This window comes from Apteryx mantelli, chromosome 17 (assembly GCF_036417845.1).
Source record: "Apteryx mantelli isolate bAptMan1 chromosome 17, bAptMan1.hap1, whole genome shotgun sequence".
Taxonomy (NCBI): domain Eukaryota; kingdom Metazoa; phylum Chordata; class Aves; order Apterygiformes; family Apterygidae; genus Apteryx; species Apteryx mantelli.
This window is the reverse complement of record NC_089994.1, coordinates 10,952,542-10,970,891: the sequence shown is the minus strand read 5'-3', so window position 1 is coordinate 10,970,891 and position 18,350 is coordinate 10,952,542. Positions and strand designations below refer to the sequence as shown.

The 18,350-nt window shown below is 41.9% G+C and overlaps 2 protein-coding genes across 3 annotated transcripts in view; one reads left to right on the top strand and one right to left on the bottom strand.

Annotated features, from left to right (window-relative positions):
* The window catches only part of CHFR (checkpoint with forkhead and ring finger domains), a 32,297-nt gene extending 30,218 nt beyond the window's left edge, over nt 1-2,079 (top strand). For both annotated transcript variants that reach the window (XM_067306857.1, XM_067306855.1), the window contains one exon: nt 2,003-2,079. In XM_067306857.1, coding sequence (XP_067162958.1) covers nt 2,003-2,066 — 64 coding nt within the window. In that variant the 3' untranslated portion in view covers nt 2,067-2,079. The remainder of the gene's footprint in view (nt 1-2,002) is intronic.
* LOC106486839 (uncharacterized) lies at nt 377-16,859 on the bottom strand. Its single transcript, XM_013945497.2, has 6 exons — nt 15,901-16,859; nt 9,727-9,778; nt 9,526-9,628; nt 8,094-8,257; nt 3,649-3,894; nt 377-3,032 (listed from the first exon to the last, which is right to left on the bottom strand). Exons 1-6 carry the CDS (start codon nt 16,857-16,859, stop codon nt 2,292-2,294), a joined length of 2,265 nt encoding a protein of 754 aa, XP_013800951.1. The 3' UTR covers nt 377-2,291.
* Nucleotides 16,860-18,350: the final 1,491 nt, after the last annotated feature.

Below are 18,350 nucleotides of genomic sequence, written 5' to 3'. Positions count from 1 at the left end.
AGAAACCAGCCTCTAGCAGCAGTCTTCACAGGTTTAGAAAAGTCTGCTCTTTGGTTACAACGACAGGTAGTAGAGGAAGTCAGTGTAAACAATCATCTCATTATCTACCCTGGTTACTAAGAAGAAATTAAACAGGAGATATATACATACATATAGATTCCCCCCCCCCCGACTGATCCCAAGGGTGGAATGAGATGAGGGAGGTTCAATGATGGGTATTTGCTGACTGAATGACGCAGCAGCTTTCATGCTCACTTCTTTGCAGCAACTGATAGTGGAGAAGGGGTTACTAGTCTTGATGTGCTGGTGCTCTGGGGCAATGCCCATACAATTTAGTCTTTCAGCAAAATAAAATAACTGTTCTGCATTGCAGAAATGAATAGTTAAACACACTTTTATTGAAAAAGGACACTTTCCCAGCCCTACAAAGGTAGCTATTGTCAATAACTGAACACAAAGGCTTTTCAAAAGTAGATTTAATACTGCGATCTTTAGAAAAGTAATAAGTAAGATAGCATTGACTCTGCTTTACAATATGCATGAGTTTAACACAGTGGAAGTTATTATTAGAGTACTGCAGATTTCTAAATATATTTTATAATCATAAATATATTAACTCTTCCCTTTGAATCATGTAACATTAATTTAAAAAAACAACAACAACTTGGAGCCAGACTTCTGTACTTCAGAAATCTACTAAGCACAGGCTGGTAACAATAAATGCTGAGACTTGTGCCTACTGTTTGTTTTTGAATCAATTGCTAAAAGGCATATATGTTTTTGCTTCCACTGCTACCAGATGCAAGGCTTCTACATCTACATCAACACATAAACACAAAAATTGTTAGGCAAAGCCTACAATCTTGTATTGCCTATTTCAGACATTAATAGGTGGCAGATGGAAGCTGTAATAGCAGGTGAAATCATAAATAATTCAGCTAAATATTTCAGGAATCAGACTTAAATGCCTCCACATGGAAGGATTAAGATAACTCTCTTGATTCATAGTGTAGCTAATATAGGGGAAAATTCATATGAAAGATTTCTTTCTGACACCTGTTTCATGACATACTATTGCTTTAAAACAATATCGTATGTCAGCTGCAATAGTACAGCTCCATAGGGAGTTCCTTTCACTTAAGAAAGCAAAATAATTCTAAGTCCTGGGTAGAGTATGCAGGCACTGCTTGCAGAGACAGGAGAATATCACCAGCAGACAGTTAAAATATGGATTGAGTTGTTAGAGGCAGTAAGACTAGCAGGCTTCCCTTTGGTTCAGTCTTGCATTGAATGCCCTGGATTTGTAATCAGGGTGGCACAGCTACTTAGTAGCTCATTTTTAAAGAGAGTGAGCACTCAAGTTTGCCCCACTTAATTTTGCCTTTTAAGTCTTGTCTGCTAAAGTAAGGGAAATAGTTCACTAGTCAATGTGCGTTATCAGCAATAAATAGCTGGCTGCTAGAGTATCAGAGCAGCTGCAATTATCAAAGTGTTGAATGCTGAAGAAGATTCCTAGTGAGTATTTCAGTGTTTATGTACACATGCTCCTGTTGCCATGAGGAGTAAAAAAACATGAAGTGGACTGAGGCGTTTTAAGCCTATGTATATCTAACAAAGATAATAGTCAGACTTTCATAGTAGAACTAACATTCAGTATTGGGGTTGCTCAGCTTGTCTGTACACTTTTCTAAAGAGTCAGAATATGAGATAATCATGGTCTTTAATGTTAGAGATGCTGATGCTTGGTAAACTTCGTGCTAGAGTACAGAAATTATGAACTGTTTAAAATTAAGTCTACAAAACTGTGCACTAACATGCATGATTGAATTCTACCCTTGGCTAGGCTAGGTTTGAATTGTACAGGCACTCCTATGAGTAGAATTTAACCCATAGCTTTGAACAGATAGACTTAAGTGATAACCACAGTGACAGGGGACTGATTTACATTTCAGATATAAGCCATGAAGTAACCATCTCAAATCACTTTCATTTCTCATTCCAGAAAAGATGTTCTGCAGTGTGAAATACCTTTTCGCAGGATGCTTTCTTGTATAAACCACATCTAAACTCCATGCATAAGAATAGATTTGAGGTTAATGAGCATAAGAGAAGATGGTGTTTGTGCTGTGCTATGTTATATATACTCATAATCCCAATCTATTGGTGGGTGGCAAAGCCCAAAGTTGCATCCATCTGTAGCTGCCGCTCTCAATTGCTCGACACAGCTCCACTCCAATCATATGCCTGTTGCCTCTGTTTCGTGAACTGATGTTCTAATCTTTCTGAGGACATCATTGGACCGAAGCTGGACATAGTGTAGGAGCGGCTAAGATATCAAAGTTTGGTGAGGTCTCAGTAGTATTAGCATCTACAGCTGGCAAGCTCTGCTGGTCCCTGGAAGAGCTAGGGGCCTTCAGATGACCTTTGTACAAACCAGGGGATTTTGCCCGAAGAGGAAGATCTGACATGAAGCTGGAGGAACGGTTGCCCTCAGCAGTCAGAACCACTGGCTGTTTGTCCGGCACAGCTCTCGCTGGAGTGTACGTAGCGTTTTGCTCGGACAGATGATCTCCGCATTGACTAAGATGTTCTGCTAGGACTAGAGGCTGCTGATCATCCCCTTCTTCACAAATAACAAAAACTGGTTTGTTTTTTTCTGTTTCTACCACAAGCTCCTTTGTTTTTGAACCATTGACCAAGTTGATTTTCAGGGGGTTGGAGCCTTCTAGATTTTTGGGGCTTTGACTGTTAACCAGAGATACTGCCCCTAGGTGTCTTGAAGGGTCCAAGGATCTCACACATTTGCTGTCAGGGGAATTGGTTAAAAATGCAAAGCAAGGATTCCCAAACCTGGATTTCTTCAAGTTGCAGGAGCTCAGCTTCCGCTGCCTTTGTGCAGACAGAGTGAGGGGATATGAGGCATTACTGGTAGATGAATCAGAGTAAACTGTCTCTAAAGCTCCCTCTATTTCGGTGGCTGAAATTACCTTTCTGGTGGGAACACCTTGGGTTCTTGCAGCTGTAGGAAAACCCTGTCAAAATAATAATAAATTAGTAGACATGCTTTGAAAAGCAGTTCTCTTGAGCAACCTTGATCCTGAGAGAATTAAAAGTTAAAATTTCTTGCTATGCTAAAGGTGAGATGTTTTCTTTTGCAAAAACCTGTGTTATTCCTCAGAAGGCAAGAAACATCCTCTATTAGCTTTGTAACAAGCTCTGTTGGTTTGCTGATTACAGTCAGAGAAACCTATATATCCCTCCCACACCTACAGATCCCTTGCAGTGCAACAGTAATAAGTGAATTAAATAAATTTAAGGTACAACCAGAAAAAAGGAACGCGTCTGAAGACTCAACAAGGTAATATAGCCTGAAGGCACTTTTTGATGTTTTTCTGGACTGGAGATCATTTCTTAACCAGACACTAACTGCTGGGAAATGCGGCTGCTTAGCAGTTCAGGAAAGCCTGAATAAATTACAATATACTTAGGCAAAAGAGTTTCCCATATGCCAAGCAAGATGGACTGCAATGTGTATCCCATTTGCAGGTTGGAGAGGCAAAACCATAGGCTAAGGGGCGAATGTATCACATCAGCAAGCGGCTGAGGCATTAGGGGCACAAAACCTGACCCCCTCCTAGCAAGACTTACACTGTTGTCGACCAGCTTTGTGAAGGGACTATTGGTAGTCCAACTACACCATTTTTTCTGGAGCTGTGGTATTGGAGCCAGGAAATCATGGAAAGTGCGGGCACTCCATGTTCGTTGTCTGGGGTAATGATTTTCCATCTGGACATTCCCCTTCTCAACAGTGTCTGTTCCTGTAGCCGTGTGATTAGAAGTCAGCCAGTCAGACACAGAGGCTGGGCTTGTGACACTTCTTTTTAGGTTTTTGTCCTGGAAATAGCAAATAAAGATCGTTAACATCTTTCATCAAAAGGTTTTAAAACCACAAATTATGCTGTGAGTGCAAGTGACTGATTCCTTCAGTGGTTCTTTTCCCAGGACAAGACAGAGGAATGGAGCTTCTACCTGATTGTCTTCCGGCATGCTGCCTGCAATTCACTGCCTTCCCTGGACATCCGTTTTACCTCATTTTTCTCATTTTCTGGTTTTCCATCGAATTGGGAATTTTCAATTATATAAGAAACAATATCCTACCATTCTCACTAACCAAATACATCAAATATCTACAGCTTTGTTATAGTGGATATATCTGACTGGATTAGAGTAGTAAACCTCACTGTGCAAAACATAGTTCTGCTCTACTCAGCTCTTGGAAAGCTTCAGCTGTGTTTGTCTGGGGAAACAAAACTTCAAGAAGGATGGGGTCCATGGAAAGAAATCCAGAAGAGAGCAACAAGAGGATCAGAAGTCTAAAAAGTAAAAGAGCATGATTCAGGAGGAAAGACTGAAGTAATTGGTACTGTTTAGTCTAGCTTAGGGAAGAAGTAAAAGGCTATGACAAAGAGGAAGGGAATAATCTTTTCTATTTCTATGGTAGATAGAACAAGAGGTACGAGGCCCACATAGGAGACAAGGAGATTTTCTTTTCATGTTAAAGAAATGTTTTTCTGGTGGAAAAGATGTTTTGGCAGTAGAATAAGATGTCTAGACAGGTATACAATTGTCATTACTGGAAGCTGAGACCATGTTAAACCATTCTTAGCAGCTGTCTCTATTAGCAGAATTGATCTGACATAGGAACGAACTATAAATAACTTCTAAAGATCCCTTCCATCCTTATTTTTATGTTCTTATGTTGCACTTAGAATTATAGTTTTGCTTCTTAACACTGATGTAGTTTTAGACACAGGAAAGTTAAAGAATCCCTCACTGTCCTACGAATCTCCTTTCATTTGTACTAAGACTTCACCTGTTATTTGTATAAGCCTCCTGTTCCACAGCTCTATATGTATTTTTAATTTTCAGCTGTGTGAGTACGGTTGTCATGAGAAGAATGCAAAATTCGCATTCCCAAAGCTTTAACAGCCCTTAAAGATGGTCTGAAATTAATCCCACAGTGTATCCTGGATTTAAAAATCTTGGGAGACCAGAAACTTGTCATCTGTTATTTCTGATAAACAAAATCTGTCAAATTTCTAAAAATCAAAGAAAGTATTTAGTTAAAATATCATAGTGGAAAAGGATGGGCAGAGAGACAAGAAATTAGCTGTTTCCACAGAATAAAATTTTCAGCAGGAAGCTGGGAGAGGCTGTAGTCAGGCTCTGGATAAGTTTGTTTCAATAGTAAACTCCTGGTCTCAGATTTGATTAAAGTAACAATCTTTATTTATAAATTTATAACCCAGCTGTTGTCTTCTCAGAAGCCTCTTCAGTCTGTCTCAGGATTTGTTATTATAATATTATTATAATTACCTCCAAACTGGTGTGAAAGCCATTAGGTTTGAGACAGATATTCTGGGAATAATTACTAAGATGAATAATTATTTTCTAGATTTTCAAAATTGTTTTAGCAAAAAATGTTTTTTAAACCTCCATGCTAATACTCCATTAGTCTTTAGTTTCAGACCCCTTGATCTGAAACTTGTAATATCTGAATAAAAGTCATAGGTCTGTCATCAAAAGGCTGAAGCAGGTTATGAAGTCCTTATAGACCAGTTTGTAGAGGGGAACAAAGCCCCCATCAAGAAGCAAGGATTGCATGTAAAATGACCTTTTCAAAATACATTATTTTTATGGGGACCCTCAGGTTCATAGTTGGGTCATTAGACAGTACCAATGTAATGGAACCTCACAGAATGCAAACTGGGCACCTCCTAGTCTTCCAGTCACTAGCACACAGAGGAAAGGACGATTTAAAATAAATGGGACTTAGAAAGCCGTGACCCTCTTGGGGGACCCTGTGTTCCTCGGAAGCCATCCCAAAGATAGGTTGTTCCCTTTGCATTATCAGTCCTGCCCACCATTTCCTCGCTGCACTCCACATGTAAAGAAGTGTGTTTGCTCTCCCAGCTGTTACCGCTGGACAGGGGAACTAGTTTCTTCAACAGCATTTTAAAAGTTAAAAAGAAAAAAAAGAGCCAATTTATCACTGGCCCCTGCCCAACAGAACTGAGCCTCATGCTCACTGGGAGGGACAAGACCTAGTGGCCAGCCACCATTTCTCAGTACAAAGATTTGGATAGTGTTTTTATTAAGGCTGCATATAGTTTGATTTGTCTAGACAAGCATTTTGGATGAGGTGAATCTAAAGGCATTTTTTACTGTACATGAGAATAAATTCTTAGCTCCTGCCAAGAAAGTAGCTATTTTCCAGTGGATAACTCATCCTACTTTCCTCGGGCTGATCCACAGAAGCTACACACCATACCCTCCACAGAGCTCAGAGACTAAAATCAGGAGCTGGCTGGCCTCCCCACACATACATTTTACACCCTGAAAATACACATCTAGAAATTAAACTGTGAGTATAACTCTCATTTATTTCTAACATCCAGAAACCCTGAGTAACTCAAGAAGCCTGAAGAGATACTATTTGAGTGAAGGCTTGTGAATGGCCTGCAGTTCCCACCCTGCTCAGATAGAATAGTCTGCAGCTGTGCTGAAAGACTTAGCGCTTTTAAAGGTGTCCTTTCGCCCTTCCTGGGTAGGTCTTCTGCTTTTTAAGTGGTTTGATTGGGAAGCACTGACTTGCTAGCATGTACCATGGACTGAGGAAAAGAGGCCTGCTGAGTTAATAATGTGGTAAATCACTTTAATCCTTTGGGCTATGTTCATTTAGAATTATTTCAGCACTATATATGTGCATAACCTCTGCTGGTTTGCTTGTGGCAGGTCAGCAAAATAGTAATGTTTTACTTTTAAGTGTGTTTGGCTGCTTTGACCTGAGAGAGGGGAAAGAGGGAAAATGGGTTTCCTCTATTTAGAAGCTGTGCTTGTATGTCCCTGCCACCAGGTGAAGCCACTCAGTTTGCCACTGGGAAGAACTACCAAAGAGTATAGGTGTTTAAGGATGCCCTATTTGGGCACCTATACAGCTCATAGTACTCTGCTACTCGGAAGGTAATGCCTTTGGGTAAAGGAAGGTACCAGAGCTGTTTTTCCTTTCTTTTCTTTTTTATATTAAGTACTGTACTGACTGGAGAAAAAGCTTAGTGCATGTCTTGCAGTAGTGTAGGAAACTCTTGGCCAGACTGCCTCCTGGCTAATTTCCTACTCAAGTGCAGGGATACAGGCTGCTTTTGTTTTGTAAGCTCTGATTCTCTACTATATTGAGTCTCTATGTATGAAACTCTATTACAAGGTACCGGAGCATGCAAGTTCCTGCACTGGTTGTTCTTTTTCCTCTTGTAGGAGAAAGAGAGAGAGGGTAGTGGAGACAAAAGAGTATTGACCTGGGAAAGGCTTTAATATAGACTTGAAATGGACTTGTTCTGCTACTTGCTACTCTTAATTTTGAAGAGATGGTAGCCAGATCTGAGACTTCTGAGCTGTAATGCATTTCCAAACAAATAATTGGTCAGGAGTGCAAGGGAAAAAGCTAAAATAAGAGAACTTGCTGAAATGATCCAGGTTTCTCTCCTGTATAGATCCCTTTTTTGAAAGGACCCCAGTGCTTTCACTTGACAGACTTGATTTTTGGGGTATGCATTGTTAATCATCACATCAGCCCAGTGAGGCTGTTAAATAGTTTTCTGACACACTGAGGAGATGAGTAACTTTCCTGCCAGCTTGGCAGTGGCAGGCAGGAACAGCTTGTGGAGTTCTCACTCCCAGGTCCTCCAGTTGCCACAGGTGATATTTTTAATGGAACATCATCTTTGCTAACTAATAGGTTTTTGTGGGCTAGTCCCACAGCCTGTTGATAGAATTCTGTGTTATTATCTGTAAGATCCAGGCAAGAATTCTGGATTGCTCTTCTCAGTTGGGAAGATCCTGTCTCTTGGTGGGGACCACAGCCCATGTCATTCAATGGCAGCTCAGTCTGGTGTTTAAGAGGAACCACCTGGCTCAGTCACTACTGTTCTTGCAAACTAGGCAGCAAGCATATATGGAGGGATGTGACAGGGGTAGTCCAAAAGGGCTGTCCTGTGGCTTACTGGACTTCTAAAGATGGTCAGGAGTGTTCTTACCTGTATTCTGTAAGTGGTAAAGTTCAGCCCACTGGCCCCAGGTCCAGCAGAAATAATAAACACTTCATCGCTGCCAGTCTCTGTGGTCACTGCAGATGTGGAGGAGGGCATGTCAGGATCGGTATCCTGAGGAGACCGTTCAGTGCTGCCTCTGCAAGAAGTGACTGAGAAAACAAAAAATCGATAAAGACTGCTTGGGAGAGTCCAAAACATCTGTTCCCAACTTATCTCTGACAAACCCTCCTCCTGCTCCTTTCTCTCTCCCCAAACTAGAACAGCTTTTGGCTGTCACACCAATCAGAACAAAATTCAAGCCAACAGTTTGCTCTCCTGAAACAGCAAGTTTTTAAAAACAAATCAAAAGGGGGAGGGGGGGAACCCACCCTTTTGTCTGCTTTCTAATAAAGACAGACTCAAACCAAAATCTGTCATTCTAAACACAAATGGTGATCCTGCAGATCAGGAACTTGCAGACTTACTGAACTCATCTTTTATTTGAATTTACTCACTGATACATAGTCCTATTAATACTGGGAGCTGTGGGGGGTTTTTTGCCTTGAGTACTTCTGCTGCAACCCTAGAAATGCCATGTCCTCAGGTGGCTTATGCTCTAGGGAATGCTGCAGATATCTTTGTCTTTTCCCCAAGGCCTATAACCCCCAATCCAGGGCAGGAGATCTCAGGCTGTGTTTGCCAGCCACAACCTCTTCAGTGACCTTTCCAAAGAAGGAGACACCAAATTGTCAAGGTTGACATCCTTATAAAAGCTGTGCTTAATGGCTGATGGTTTAGTGGAAAACTGATGGTATCTAGCAACACAGCAGGAAGTACCTCCTTGTTGGCCTTCATCAACCAAAAGGAGCACTGATAAAATTCATGTGTTGTGACTCAGAATTGCAGCAAGTGACGTTGTCTGCAGCTTGGTTGGGAGGACTTCTGTTCTTGTTCTGGAAACACACTGTGAAGTAAATGTCAACTAAAGCAGTCTCATCCATAACGTCCTTCAGAAAAGTTAGCTCCAGGAACTGAGGTTGTTCAAACTCCCTATAGGCATTGTAAAACCTATTCTTTCCAGACAAGGTTAGACACAGGGCAGAAGAAACTCTTCCATAATTTATGGATAAGTCATGTCTGTAGCAGCCTGAACCAGGCATATTCGCTCTGCTAACCCAGTGTCTCTGCAATGTCATGTGCTATGACAGCTTTTGTTGGCAGTGTCCTGAAGCTGTGCCTGTGTGTGCTCCTTGCCAGGGGGATTACTCAGTGGGAGGGGGAGAGTAGCAAGGGATAGTTCTCACAACAAAGGCTTTCTGCTGTGAAGTGTTCTCCAGCTGTGCATGGGCAAGACAGGAGGAGGACTGCAAGGAAGAAACTATCTTCTTAACAGGCTATGGGATGCCCTGCCCGACCCCTGCCAATGCGCCGCACTTACCCGCTTGCTCCTGGCTGACAGAGTGATTGTTGTTTTCGTTCTCCCGACTTGGCACCACGAGCTGGAGCTCATTGATATCGACAGCAGAGTTCTGGATCCCATTCTACAACTCAGAACATGCCCCAGTAAACATCATCAGATAAACAGTGCAACAGCCAATATGAAAGAGAAACAGAAATTGCTGAAGCCATTAGCACTAACCTCCTGGTCACTGCATGCGTTGGATGAGTTCCTTTTGGGGCACGTTTTCTGCCTGAAAAGGAGAGACAGCAACAGCAACAGGCCCATGAATGAGTTAAAGATCCACAGAAGGGAGAAGGTTTCATCTGTACTCATCCTATGAGGGGGACCCAGCAGGTTAAGAGCTGCTCTACCTACAGGAGAATCCAAAACATTTGCTATAACTTGGTGCACCAAGACCTGTAGGTCAGGGGGGGAAAATGGTATGCTCATGTAATGGAAAGCCAGCTGAAGAAAAGGGTCTGTATTCTTCCTGTGATCAGTGCAAAAGCAGGAATGGAATTCAGATCTCTCCAAAGTCCTACCAGCCCTCCTCCCTGGCAGGCTGCTCTTTCACTTCAGTAACTAAATAGCAGGACTGAAGTTCCTTCTTTGGTCTGGGCAGTGACATCGTTCTTATCCTGTTACACAGAATATTTAATCTGTGTAGCCAGTGTTGCATGCTGGATTATTTTTAGCAAGCCAAGAGTATCAAATGCTGTTCACTTCTATGAACATTCTATTAAAGGAAAAGACTATGGCAGATGATTCCCAAGTAAATGTGCCTGTTGGGCTGAAAGGGAACAAAAGCATATTCTTAACTTCTTTTTCTAAAACTGACTTTATGGAACAACTAGCATTATTTACATTTTGGATGAATACAATGTAAAGATGTCATGAAGAAAGGCAGGCACTGATGAACAAGATAATGACTGAAGCAAGTGTATTTTATTTCTGGTGTACAACAGTTCTGCAATGGACAGCAAAGAAACACGTGGGAGTGTTAAGGCACAAACAGCAAGAAAAACAGTAACACTGGTCACGTACCCTATCAGTGCTCTTGGCTGGCATTTTTCCCCTTCTTGTTGGAAGGATTTGTTTGTTTTAAGGCATTTAACCTCCTCCACACATGCTTTTTTTGTGCTGTGTCAAAGTCAGGTTTTCAAGTTTTCAATCACCATTTCATTACTGTTTCCTTTCAAGAATAAGGACTCAGAGAGGGCACTTGGTGAGGCTGGCCACGAGCTGGTGTCTGCTCCATCTCGGGCATAGCAGGTTCCGTTCCTCACCGTATCATCAGATTGCTTAAAATGGTTATTGACTGGTGACTATACTGAGGGAGAAAGAACCCATGGAGCACCACCAGGATTGTTCCTAATGAGTACAGAGGAGACTACAGAAAAGGAGGAGGACAGGTTTGCACTTAAGAATTTAATTCAGAAGAGCTCCACATGGATAACTGTTACTCCATGATGCAAAATCACATCAGCCACCACTTGGGCTTCTCGGGTGTACTCAGGGCTAAAGCAGAGAAGGCTTTTCCATAACTCAGTGACTGGGGGTGTGGGAGGGAGTAAAGAAGGTTCATCCAATGAGGAGTGGTGTCTCCTGATCGAGCAACGTCAAGCCAAGTAGGAAATACTTCAGAGTAGAAAATGCAAGTGTTAATAATTCCCCCCTCCCCTCACTTCCCAGAAGCTCTTATTATGCACCAGAACCATTTCATCAAGAGAGACTAACAAAACATGCCCAAAATAATGAATAGCCCAGTGGTGAAGGCATTCGTGTAGATAGTGGGAGAACTACGTTTAATTTCCTGCTTTCTCCAAATCACGTTCCTTCTTACTCTCTCTCCCCATCCCTTCCCTGCCAAAGCCCATGATGAAAATTTCATCAAATCTGGTACATTCCTATGAAGTTTTCTTGTTTCAAATGACTGTCACGCTACAGACAAGTTTGTTGAAATATACCTACCCAGGGATTAAAGAGCATAAAGGAAATATTCTCCTTCAAGAAAACAAAACTTAAGATATAGTTCTTCCACACTGAACATCGGGCATCAACAAGCCAAATGAGCTAGTTATCGGGATGGTCTTCATTTTTGGGCTTGTTATTTGAACTTTCAACATGGTTTAACAAACAAAACGTTCAAGTTCTTAGCCAAGTAAAAATGTGTTCCTCCAGGTCTTGTATGCAGCTGTCCCTTTTATAGAATATTCCTGTTCTCTATATAGATGAAATATCCATTACAAAAATCTCAGCAACCGACAGCTAGTATAAACTTTGATAGGCAAGCAAGCTTTTGCATTTAGAAACTGCAATACCTGGCATTAATCTGGTTCTTTTTCTTGCCAGTCTCAATAAGTACCATGCTCTACGATAATTAACTGGCACCATAACTACTCTGAAAGCCATACTGCTCTTTGGCAGAATGAACCAGAGGAAAAAACTAATGAAACAGGAAGGTGATGGGCTGTGGTTAGCCCCCGACCTGAGTCCTGACCATGCCGTTCCCCAGCAGTCCCCAGTGTGTGCCTTGGTGGGGAAAAGTGGTTGCTTAGAAAAAAGTTGGTGCAGCTCAATGTACATTACGGGAGAAATAGTAGGGACAAGTGCAATACAAAATATAAGTATGCTCAATTCTTACCACCTGTTCTTGGCCATTACTATATGGCGTGGTTTGGCAATCAGAGTTCTCTTCCTCATATGACATGCCTGCAAAACGCAGGTGCCAAAGAGGCTTTAAAGACAATGGATACAGAATTATTAGCCTGTCAGGCACCAGTGCGTGTCACCACCAGGTGAAGATCAGGCTGCAGGTAGTGACTAGCAGGGCAACTTGTATGGAGTGAAATGGCAGCAGTTGATGATGAAATAGCTGTACATGCAGGGGTTGTAATTGGAAACAGGTCATTGGCAGGCTAGGCAGATGTAAAATGCAGTTGCAATCCATGGGTTGCCACCATCGAGCAAAAGTCTGACTGCATTGGACAGGATTAAAATTAAATAAGGTGGACGTCTCTTGTTTTGGGGGTCTTGGGAAAGAAAATAAAAAATACTGCATAACTTGAGCCAGGCCTCATGGCCAAAAGTAATTAGAATTATTGGCCAACTAACAACTGAAGCTTTCATTCCCTCCCCAAACAGCAAACAAAAGCTGCAGTGTGGCAGAGACTTGGAGTTTCCCCAGAGAGCTTCGCCCTGGCTGAATGCAATGAGCCCAAGCAGACACTGCTGACAACTTGGTGCATTAGAGTGGCAACAGGTGCCAAGCCCGTCCCGGGCCATTTCTACCCCTGGCAAGGCTGAGCCTGCTGCTTTTAGCTGAGCAACAGCAGCAGCTAAAAATGGTGAAAAACATAGCTAAACTCCAACCTGGTACCAGAGAAGCAGGCAGAGTAGGAAGAGTATAGAAAGTGGAAGGCAAGTTTACAAAGCCAAGAGCTTGGAGGTTGCTCTAGCATCTTCTGGTGCGGTTTCCTTTGCAATGGCACGTTCCAGCCAGGGCAAGTATTATCACACCTCGGTGAGCTGGTCCCATTTCTCAGTGTGCTGCTTAAAGTATCTTTATTTCTCCCCTCAAACCACCCCCTTGCAGTCCTGATGTTTTCTGCAGTGAGAACAACCTGTGGCTAATACACCTTTAACACCTGAATTCAAGCCCTCATTTAGGGCAGAAAGCATACAATAGAGCATGGTGGGCTCAAACTAGAAGTTCTTAGAAATGCTTAATGACTTCTGCAATCTTATTCCGAGCTGCATAAGGAAACCGCAGCTGAGAAGTGTTGGTGAGCTCTGACCAGAACAGGCCAGAGATCAATATCCTCAAAGCAGTTGGATCAATAAAAGGATGGAGGGAATCTTCCAGTGCAATGTAAGTGGGTTTACTTGGCACAGATCATGGCATCACTTTCGCATGTATCAAATCTCATTGTTTTAAGTCTGACAGTAAATAAATATGTACTGTAATCAAGGCCTCCCTGAAAATGTTTGCAGAGATTACAGGCAGCTGGGATAGGAAATGGCCTTTCAAAAAACTAAAGGACTAGATATAATCTCCCTTTATATGTAGTCAGTATCTGACTAAGATATATTTTCCTTTAAAAAGCAAAAAAGTCATGTAGCAATGAAAAAGCCTAAATGCCAATGTTGCAAGAAGTGAGCCTAACCCTGATACTGTGCCACAGTAACCCTGGTAGGAAGTATTCTCAGTGACAAGAACATACAAACATTTGTGTGGAAAAAGAACTGTATTAGATTTTCCCTGTTGGTTAGCAACAGCAGAACATTTTGTAAACATCTGGGAAGCAAAAGTCAAATACTACATGTGATCAGCATGGCCTGACTTTCTAAACCATCTACACAGAGTAAATTTCAACCAGTGAAATCTCAGATTGGCAGTGTGCTTTTTTGTTTTGAATAATACTCCGCTTCATGGATAGTTACACTGAAATTAAATAGGGATAATGGAGCAAGAATAGCTTGTGTATCAGCCCAGACTGCTGCCATAGCAAAGGGAACATGTTTCTGTCTCTTTTGAAGATTGGCAAGGGTGTAAAAATAAAATATTTAGTATCTGGAAGACATTTTCCACCAGACGTTTTCCCTTAGAGCTAGCAAAAAATTGTGGTCTAAATTAGTGTTCTGTAAGCTCTTTAAAAAGGAAAAAGGTTAGTTAGATGTGATGCCTGCAAGTTTAACTCTTACAGCAGTGAAAAGGCTGAACTCTGAAAGCAGGCATTTCCATATGCAGCAAGGGAGATCGCTTAAGCTTCACAGCCTTGCTCATCTTCTCTTACACCGGTTACAGTGATGGCCTAAACTTTGTATCTATTCAGCAAAGCAAGAAATGTAGCCTCCAAAAGGACAAAGAAAACAAAGTTCCTTTATCAAAACTTCTTCAATTACTAGGAGTCGCTGGACAATCCTGAAACCTTATGAGATGTTGAACTTGGTAAACATTAGCAGTCATTTTTCCCCAGTCTGGTGTAATCAGGTGATGCTGGAACAAAGGCTGATGAGAATATTTTTCATACAGCCTGCATTTGCAGGGTCATTCAGCTCCTGGCCTCGTGGCCGAAGCCGAGGAAGCCAAAGGCCAGGCACCAAGGGAGGCTGCGGCACGTGTGCTGGCTTCTTGTGGGGTTGGAAGCTGCACAAGAAATGAGGCAGGGGACGCAGGACGAGAAAAGACGGACCAGTTGAATGCTGCCGCTGGGAAATGAATGCTAGTACTAATATCGGATCACCATAACAGAGCCCTGCAAGGAACAGCATTTGTTTCAGTTTAACTGATGCTTCCACTGAAGTCAAAACATTTCAGAAGTACTGTTTGTTTTGACAAAAACCTGGGGAGCTTGGGTTTTGTTTTGAATTTGTCAGAAGGAAAATAAAAAGCCAAAACTGTTTCTACAAAAATGTTTTCACTAGGGAGTTAGTAGGAAAAATCCAAACATTTGCTGCGGGGGAAAAGCTTTCTCCTGAAAGACTTAGAGAAAAGAAAGCCATTGACTGGGGAAGTAAGCTTTCGTCACTGCCTGGGTTTAGCCTTTTAACTGGTTAGCACCAGGACCTGGCAATCGGAAACCCAGCTTGACCGTCAGCTCGCTTGGCCAGCTCGTTGTGTATCAGGCCGTGACTACCAACGCTGCTGCACGGTATCGCAAGCGGGTCAGTGTTACTGTTAGTCTGAGCGAGAGAGAGGTTTCCCTGGGGTTAACCAGCGGCACTGCAGCATGGCTCTGCGGCTCTGCCCTGGCTTCCCGGCCACTGAAAGGCAGGTGCTGATAACTACTTACCGCATGAGGTGCATTCGAATTAAAATGTCTGCAGAATCTCTTGGATAAAACATGTTACAGAAGGGAAAATATTATTTAATATATGTAACCACATCTTAATTCCAAGCACTAATACTTTTTATTAGTATTTAGTTTTCCGCAGAGTATTAGTGATAGTTAGAGTCAAAATATGGAATCACCAGGCAGAGAAGCAGTGAATGTTAAAACTACACAGGACATTCGGGGAAGGATCATCTTCCTGTTCTGCATTTTTGTTCAATGGCCAACTAAATTGTCCCACAGCTGAGGTTCAAAGGCACCACTGCTATTGAAATAAGTAAATGCCCAACAAAGTCCTCATCCTTCAGGTGTTTCTTCAGCAAAAAAGAAAAAAAAATGGAGACAGGAGCTGTGGAACTGGGAAAGAAGACTTAGGAGCATAGGGCAGGAATAGTAATTGGCACTGGCTTCCTCCATATCCACACACTGCTACATTTAAATGACAGTAAGCATTAGCAGAGCAAAGAAATGCAACTTTTTTCCTGTCCTGTACAGATAATATCATATGCTTCAAAGGCTCAGATATGCATCATCTTACCTGCAAGCTAGGCAGAGGGCAGAGAGCAAAGCAAGTGCAAAGAAGACAATCCCTGTTATAATTGCCAACATCATCATGTTTTCCTTTCTCTCCTGCCTCACAGCATCTACGGTATCAGGTTCGGTGATGTTCTTGTACTCAAAGAGCATTGCAAAGCCTCGTCCCCGGTCAGTGGTGGTTATTAGTTCCATGATAACTTCAACCATTTCCAGAGATGAACCAAAGACCATGGGCTTGTTTAAAGGTGTATTTGGTCCGCAAAAGCGAGAGGAAAATGTGATGAGATCAGAAACATACAAAACATCATGGGGACAGATGTCCACTGCTGACTGTGGGGTGGAGGAGACTTCCAGGGGCAGTACTGTTGTGGGAAGAGTCCAGCTCTCTCCAATAACTTCATCTTGCTCACTAGCAGCAAGATGGGCAAGCAAGATTTTCCCTTTCAAATCTTCTGTTCCTAGGCCACTGATATTTTGCCTGAGCATCGTGGCACTACCAGCCACAGGGAATGGCAGTTCCTCTGGTTGAGCCTTGGTAATTGCTTTGGGGTCCTTCAGCTGTTTAGACTGGTTTTCTTCAGATGCTTGTTTGGCTTCATCTTTTTTTGAGGTGGCTCCTGGAAGGTCATCCAGGTGACTAACAAAGTCCTTTGATTGATCTCCTGTGCTGCTCAGATTCTGAGCCACCTTTGACATCCAGGTCTGGAGAGAGGATTTTGTAGTAGGGAGAGCAAAATCCAGGTTTTCCTCAGGAGGAGGCATGTCCTTATCTCTTGTTGTAGCAGGAGCTGAAAAGCCATCCCAAGGGGTTGGAGTTTCACTAGTGCTCTCAAAAATGTCAAAGTCAAAAATTTCCAAGATAAGATGGGTTCTCATAGGAATGAAAAATTGCCACACACAGTGTGTCCCTGGGTAGTAGTTGTTTGGAAAACCTGGTGATAAAATCAGACCTCTTTCCATCGATTCCACCACTGCACCACAGGAATAGTATACCTGGAAAATAAGCAAACTTGCATCTTACTGGAGATGAATTAACAATGTTTGCAAATACAGGATGTAGCCTGCTAGACCTACTGCAAGGTCATACTCTTTTCTTTACTTTCCCTTCCGTGACTGGTAGAAGATAAGACTTCTACAAACTCCATGAATTTCTGTTTCTTGAGACTATCTTCTACTTTCACCATTTGGAGCATTAACCTCTAATATAGACAACCACTCTTAGAGAGTTTGGAAGTATATATTGAATGATCAATCCTCACCCCCCCCAAATATAATCGAGCAAAATAATTCATAATTTTCATTTTCTACTACTGATCTGCTTTTGGCTACGAGGCATTCCTAGGTTATTGATAGTCCTGCATACATCTTTTTGATGTGCAAGTTTCTGACCACACAAATGTGTGGTCCTAAACAGTTTGTTGTGAGATAAAAATCTTAAGAAGATAAAGAAAAACGGTGTCACCACAAAGACAGTCTTGAGCACTATTATTTTCATTAGAAAACCTTTTTTTTAATGTAAAAAGCCCTTGCATTGATTATCGCCATCATCCATCTAACTCATCTCCTGTTTCAAAGGGATTCTACCTCCCATCTTCAACAAGCAGTAAAATCTAGGTGATTTTGATTGGGTAAATTGTCTTCCAATACAAAGCCTCTCAAAATAGTGATAGCAGATATCAGCTCTTGCTAGTAAAGTAGCAATCAACATGCATTTTACAAAACAAATTTCACATGGGACTATCGCTGTTTTATTTCTTCCTTCTCCATAAACAACCTGCAGAACCCAAAGAGGAACAAAATCTGTAAATGATTCCACTGACCATTGTTCACTTGTTCTCTAAAGCTACATGAGGTGTTTTTCACGCATCATAGTTTAAATTACCTTCTCCCAGAGACACTCTTAGAGCCTTTTTTCAAGATTCTTTCATAAATTTGGAGCGCGCAGAGCACTGTCTGCACCTTGGGCAATTGTTCTTGAAGAGGGGAAAAAATAAGTCAGAAGTACTTAGGTCACAAGCCCTGTCTAGGATCATATGTTTGCTAGCATTAATTGGAAAAGAAAGGGATTGCTTAGGGCTTGTTTTTTTTTATTGGAAATGATTAGTTGTCTTGGTCTGTTATCTATTTAAACACAAAGGAAGCTTGGCAGGACAACAAACAAAGCTTATGAAGTCCATATAAAGCCACAAAGATCAAAATACTCCAGGATTTTTTTTTCTCCTGGTCCCGCCCCTTGGATCATATTGAAATGGAAAGAAAAAAAATGCAATGCCAAATGTTAAAAGCTCTTAAATAAAAACAAAAAGCCAGACCTGTTCTGCAAGGCATGAGCTTTGTTTTCCCAGCAGGTGCTTTTCATATTCTGAGTGTTTCAGGGTGGATGGCAATAGAAAAGGACCAAAACAGCAATGGGGGTAGAAATTGTATTCTGCATTCCAGACTTTTGCAAGT